Here is a 6,695-nt window from a genome sequence, read left to right on the forward strand (position 1 = left end):
TAATTTTGGCATCACTTAGCAGTTAAAGCTTTCCAAATAGGCATGCAAATATTACAGCAACTTTACTGGCTATTTCAACAGATTAATTTGTAAAGGGATTTGATCAGAACATTTTTTTAAAATGCCTAAATTGTTAATCCATGTCTAATACTTAGAAAGAAAAAAATCTGTTCAAGGCTGAAAGTATCCAAGATATAGAAATAAGAAATAAATGCAAGTAGACAGACACTTTTCTTGTTTTTCCGGCCTTGAAATGAATTGAAAGCCTGCACAGCGCGTCATTGTGGGGGCCAAGGAGGAGGAAGTTCCGTGGAGAGAAGGGATCGAGGTGTCACAATGGAGAGCAAAGCGCTGAAAAGGTTTAATTAACCGTGTCGGAGATAATTATCCCTGGACTGTCCAAATTAGTTTTGCATAATCGCTCTGATCCTTATGAATTAATCTCCCGGTGTAATCTAGAAGAGGCGGCTCGCTTCATTTTGGTGCTTTACATGTTGCTGAGAGATTCGGACAGTCCGCACCTGCTTCACACACACTTTCTCACTCACACTCTCTTGGGTGCACCCATTTATTTAAATTAAACCTATTTTGTTTTTCTTCTCACACTCAGGTTATTTTAGATCCTCAATGAGGAGCTTGTTTCCCACCACTTTTCACTGCTTTTTTTGTCCCTGCATGGGAAAAGAAAGCTTAGAGCAGGGCACAGTTTTATCTTCCGATTAAAATTGTGATAAATAAGGTTTTGGCTCTTGATAACAATGGGCTGATTTAGATTTCCCTCTCATACACCCCCCAGCCTGTAATGCCATTCAAAGCGTGGACAAAAGCGGCCTTTGGAGGATACCTTACACTTCACCTGGACTGGACTGAGGAGGCAGGAGCAAGAGGAGGTAGAAAAAAAAAAGAAAAGAAAAGATACCAATCTTGTTCATCTCATCAAGAACTATACAGTCAGCGATTCCCTTCCATTTAATCCGAATAGGTTTTATTGTAGTCCTTTTGCTCAACAATAGTTTGACGTACATAACGGGATGTTAAAGGAAAACACAAAACATACAAATTCCATATGAGTTAGTTAAAAAGGGTCTTTTTTCCCTTGCTGCACATGACACAAGAAGTGGGAATGGTGAAAATAATAATAAACTTCCAACTGCTTCCAAACTTTTTTTTTTCCGTTTGTATTTTTACTATTTAAAGAAAACGAGAGCTTCAAAATAAATTACATCTTGTAAGACTCATGTGCAAATGTCTTGTCCTTTTTTAAAATTGTCTGGCTCACCATAAATTCCACTAAAACAATAAATATTACAGACATCTATAAAACGTTTTTTAAAAAAAAAAAAAAAAAAGCAAAAACAAAATATATACACCGTGTTTCTAGTGAAATATCTCAAACACTAAAGCCTATAACGGCAAATAAACTAAAGGTCATTTTGGATCTGTACACATTTACATTTACAGTGTTGTGGCAGTCCTCCTCATTGATCCTTGAATAATAAGCCCCCCCATCTGAAAGTAAACAGTTGTGGTCCTGATGAGAGAAGCAGGAGAAAGGATGAGGGTCGGGGGGGTCATTGGCCATGATTCCAACAGGTCAGTCCTGCAGGTGAGAAAAGATGCTCAGCAGCTCAAATCTCTGCTCCTTGTTCAGTCGTCTTCCTTGCTGAGCAATAATAGATTAGAGAGTTCTCTAAATAAGCATTACCTTAGATAAAGGCATTAATCAATGTACATACACATGTGATATTGGAGAGGACGAGCACTTCATCACATGTACAAGTTTTTGCATGCATAATAAAAAATCTTGCATGAACAGATCAGTCACAGTCATCTCTGTGGCGGGCCTATCATAACGCCGCAGCATATGCAGGGTAAGGTTCAAGCTGAGGTTTCCCCATCCCAGGCAGCAAGATGTAGGCTAAGGGCGGCTGGAGTCCCGCCGAGGGCCAGGCCGTACAGTTACACGGGATCATGTACCCCGGGTTACCCGGCGACGGGTGCGAGTGGGTGTGGGTGTGCGTCCCACCGCCCACGCCGCCAGTCCCGGTAAACGCCGCCGCCCCTCCCGGCGGGTAACCCAAAGGAGAGGCGTAAGGAAAGGAAGGCGGGGAAAGCTCGGTCATCTTGGATCCCAGGTCAAAAAACGAGTACGGGTTCGCTGACATGGACGGGTTGAAGAAGACTCTCGCAGCCGCGGCCGCCGCTGCCGCCGCAGCCTTGTCCGGGTTCCCGATGACGGAGTCGGAGAGCGCTCCTGCGGAAAGTCCGCTAACTTTGAGCGCGTCGTGCTCCCCAAGATTATAGGGCACCGGGAAGGAAAACTTATCTTTTTTCATCAAAGTCTTGGGCTTCCGCCTCGGCCTGTACTTGTAGTCTGGATGCTCCTTCATGTGCATCGCCCTGAGCCGCTTGGCTTCGTCGATGAACGGCCTCTTCTCGGACTCCGTGAGAAGTTTCCACTCCGCTCCCAGCCGCTTACTGATCTCGGAGTTGTGCATCTTCGGGTTCTCCTGAGCCATTTTCCTGCGCTGGGCTCTGGACCAGACCATGAAAGCGTTCATCGGGCGTTTGACGTGATCCATTGGTTTAGACATGCTGCCGCAAACTCTCTCTAAAAGAAAATATAACGCAAAGTTTAAGAACTCATCAAGAAGGCAGAAAAAGAAAACACACACACACTCACACACGTATACACACACAAGATAATCAGCTTCATAACAATGTTATTCTTTCAAACTGGTAAGATTACTCACTCCAGACTTTAGTTCTTCATCCCACCCGTGGATTATCCGGTGAAATCGTCAAGTTTCTGCGTCCTTATGAATGCTCAAATGTTTCCAGCGTCATAGTGCCATCCAGAGTTGATGCACCTTAAGTGAAAAATTACAATAATAACAAAGAAAAAATAAAATAAATAAGGAAAGATTGTCTTGTTCTCCCTTGTCGCCTCAGACTGTCAGCCTAAACGCGCAGCAGCAGCGTTATACACAAGTGCATGACAGCTCCCGCTTGCCCCATGTGAAATACCGGATTGTGTGGCAGGTAGTGAAAGTGGCGCTCACGCATGCGCACTAGAACTAGACCCTTGATTTTTTTTCTTCTCTCTCTTAATTTCCACTGTGACTTTTTGAACGTATCTCATCTTTGAGATATTTATCCTTTTTTATACCTGCATGTGGAGCTTATTTTCTTAGACGGCGGTTGTTTATAGGGAGCAATGGCTTTATTCTAAAATTTATTTCTAACAGCTGCACATTTAACGACGTTAAGTTACGTAAGATCTTTTCCTTTATAAAAAAAAAAAAAACACAGGAGTATCACCTCATTCACATATATCTATTTCCAAGAAAAATCTGTCCACTTTGCGCACTTGTCATCCTAAAGGTGTCTTCCTCGTGGGTGGCGCTCCCCTCGAAGAAGAAAGGTACAGAATTGCTCTTTATTTATTTATTTTTTAAAATATATTGTCACTTTTATTTTATTTTCGCTTAATAAATAATAAGCAAAAAATATCGAGCAGGTCTGGAGTGTTTCTAATCGTGCTCGGTTAAAATTAATTACTTTCTTGAGATCCCCCCTCATTCCCTCCCACTTCCACGTTCACTTCAAAGGACCTTCCCAAGGGCAGCGAGTCGACAACTGGAAATTAGGTTGTCCAATATTCAACTGAGCAATTACAGCTATCAGCGGGACCTGTTGCGTTAACTGTAGGTTTTAAGTGGCTTGTTCTGGCACTTTCTCCTGTTGTACATAATTCTATGTTCAAAAAAAAAAAACAAAAAAAAAGTAAAGAAGCGGCATTGAGCAATATTATAAATGACAAATTAAGCTGCAGGTTGAGCGCTTAAATTAGGATATAAAATTCAATTCACTCCAGTTGTCCTTTTTAACGGTCTGCTCTAATCAGCTTGCACATTATTATTATTATTATTATTATTATTATTATTATTATTATTATTATTATTATTTCCTTTTTAAAAATAAATTAAGTTAAGACTAAAAAGTAAAATCTCTTAACAAGGATTAAAGAGGGATTTATTGCCGCGCACCTTTGTCTCTAGGGGAAACCTGAAGAGGTGACAATGATCCGCGCCAAATTAACAAAAAAAAAGGGCCAGATGAAAGATAGACCTGTTTCCCTCAGAACCGACCCGAGCATCTCTCAACGCCGCGCCTCTCCGCCCCCCCAACCTGTTTTGTCGGCCTTGTCATTCAGCCCCCCGATAACATTCCTGCAGAGAAGCGGCCCACTCCCTCTGCAGCAGCACGCTGCCTCTCATCACACAAGCGTGCAAACACAATTGCACGCGCAGCCTCCTTGCAGTGGTGAAAGTTGTTATCGGAGCAGAAGTGTCTGCTCACATGTGCGCCTTCAGGAGGACCTTCTTTCTTTCTTCATTTTTCCTTTTATTTTTGATAAGTGTCCCTTCCGCCCCCACACGTTCGAGTTTCCACTTCACGTCAGTTTTATTTCAAATGTGAGACTACTGGAATGCCATTAAAAAACAAAAATGAATCATAAATAGGTCCCTTATTTCAGCCGTGTAGATGTTTTGGCCCAGTTCAGCATGTAATAATGTGACATTCAGTGTATTTTCTTATCATCAAATATTCATATTTATTTATTTACTGTGGCCTGTCGTGGCAAATTAGGCAAGCAACATGACGGTGGGTGGTTTCCTTCCAGTGTTAGTGGTAGATTTGATCTACTAAAAGGCTTTATATGGAATATTGACTCAGTTGACATTATTAAATCAATTTGCTTTATCTACAATTCTGCATCTCCACATATAGCATTTTTTATGGTATTTAAAATAAGATGTTTTATTTGCATTTTTATTTGATCTGATCTTTTCAGTTATTTGGACCATTTTTGACGTCCTGCAAATAAATACCCAAAATCAAAAAAAATTTTCAGGAATTTTGGTTACAAAATTTTACAACATTTTTATTTAACTCAAACACATACCTTTACATATTAAAATAAGAGAAACAAATATATATATATATTTTCAGAGATACATTTCCAAATCATCAGAAGGTGAGAACATTAATTTTTGACATTTTCTGGATTCACTGAAATCTGATTAAAAGGAAAATAAACACTCAAGTCTGTCCCCCTTCTTTTTGCACACACTGCTCCTAGAAATAGCACTTAAATAATTCAACATGAGTTAGTAAGAGTGGCAGAATTACCTGCTGATAAAGCTTGGGTCCAACCTCTGAGACGGCAGCCAGCACTGCCTTCCTCACAGCGCAGCGGTGATAAGGCTGAAAAAGGGGAAGAATATCATGCAAATAGAAAGCAGACAGCAGCCACAACAAGCCCATGGGGACTTTTTTTTCCCCCCTCGGACAGATCGCACACAGTTCACACTAAAGCGCTAAAGCCATCACTTTGTTAAAGCAGTCCCCTGGAGGTGCAAGAGTCTCCATGATAGCACTCAGTACTTTATTCAACTCAACACTCCAAAGTGCTGGAGAAGGCACAGTAAATTATAAAGAAAGTTGATGAGGAGTCCCTGGATAATCCAAGTCTGAGCAGAAAATGCACTACAGAATATTGTGGGATGTTTACTTACCTCCTCATCCTTCACAAGCTCTTATTCTCCCACAGCGGGAGGAGGGAGAGGGATCGGGTCTGGGAATAAATTGATTTCAAGGGAACACAAGTTGACCTCTTGCTATCAGATGGCTTTTCTTTGACTATGAAAGAAGAAGAGAGGGTAAACAACAATATCTGGTGTTTGCCACTTCAAACCCCCACAAAGTAGGGGGAGTATTTACTGCCACATGAAAGTTTGCTCATTATCAGGGAGGTTTTGTAAGAAGAGGAAGAGGGAGGGGTCCTGATTGTGTACCTGATGTGGGCTTTTCTTTCTGCTTGCCTGATCACAGCTCTGCCTCCATCTTCCCCTTATCCTCCACAGCTGCGGCTGCTACAGTCCAGACCGAGCGGAGAGGGAAACTGCGTATAAAAAAAAAAAAAAGTGGTCAGCCTCCCTTTTTTGAGCTGTTTGATGATCCGCATGCTTGTGAAGACCAGTCCTGCTCTAATGGCCGATTATCAGATTTAAGATTCAGTCAGATAAGAACAAATCTGGAAATTCATTTAGAAGAATAAGTGGGAATGTTATTGTGAAAAGAGTAATTATGTTATAAAAAACAGAGGTAAGCAGTTTCAATACATTCCCCAGTTAAGCGATAAAAATTGCTATTAAGGCTTTTCTGTAAAATCAAGCAAACTCCATTTATGCATTGGTTGTCATACGCTGAAAAAAATTTTAATTTATTTTACTCTTTGTAAATTGTTGATAAATAATAATACATTCTACCAGTTTAAAATCAACCCTCCATTCATACATCCAACTGCTGACGTTCCATAATCACTTATTTTTCCTACATCTAAGTGTGATCATCTTTGTCTTTTTAAATTGTATGTTTTTAATTATATTATCTTTCCTTCTCAAGGCTTTCCTTGTATTTTGCAGCAAAATGTGCTTTATGAGAACTAAAGTTTTGTTAGATTTCATTATCAATGATCTTCCATGATCATTTCTGGCTAAATTGTTATGTAAAAAAAATAAATAAATGTGATCTGATCATTGCATCCTATTTGTCTTGCACAACAGAAGAAACACTTATACAGAAAATAACTGTTTAAATTGAGTAATTGTAACAATTAAAATAGTTGT

The 6,695-nt window shown here is 40.3% G+C and overlaps 1 protein-coding gene across 3 annotated transcripts; it reads right to left on the reverse strand.

Moving 5' to 3' along the window:
* Positions 1 to 954: 954 nt before the first annotated feature.
* Positions 955 to 5,942, reverse strand: sox21b (SRY-box transcription factor 21b). 3 transcript variants are annotated; one of them, XM_055032395.1, is made up of 5 exons: positions 5,862 to 5,942; positions 5,583 to 5,706; positions 5,197 to 5,271; positions 2,754 to 2,870; positions 955 to 2,611 (listed from the first exon to the last, which is right to left on the reverse strand). In XM_055032395.1, the coding sequence occupies exon 5, from the start codon at positions 2,592 to 2,594 to the stop codon at positions 1,848 to 1,850; it is 747 nt and encodes a 248-aa protein (XP_054888370.1). In that variant the 5' UTR covers positions 2,595 to 2,611; positions 2,754 to 2,870; positions 5,197 to 5,271; positions 5,583 to 5,706; positions 5,862 to 5,942; the 3' UTR covers positions 955 to 1,847. The 3 variants fall into 3 exon arrangements, with proteins under 3 accessions (XP_054888370.1, XP_054888371.1, XP_054888369.1); XM_055032396.1 differs by lacking the exons at positions 5,583 to 5,706; positions 5,862 to 5,942 and having other exon boundaries at positions 5,197 to 5,425; XM_055032394.1 differs by lacking the exons at positions 5,197 to 5,271; positions 5,583 to 5,706; positions 5,862 to 5,942 and having other exon boundaries at positions 2,754 to 3,003.
* Between the last annotated feature and the right edge of the window lie 753 nt (positions 5,943 to 6,695).

The sequence above is a fragment of the Poeciliopsis prolifica genome, unplaced genomic scaffold (assembly GCF_027474105.1).
Source record: "Poeciliopsis prolifica strain line A6 unplaced genomic scaffold, Auburn_PproV2 SCAFFOLD007, whole genome shotgun sequence".
NCBI lineage: Eukaryota > Metazoa > Chordata > Actinopteri > Cyprinodontiformes > Poeciliidae > Poeciliopsis > Poeciliopsis prolifica.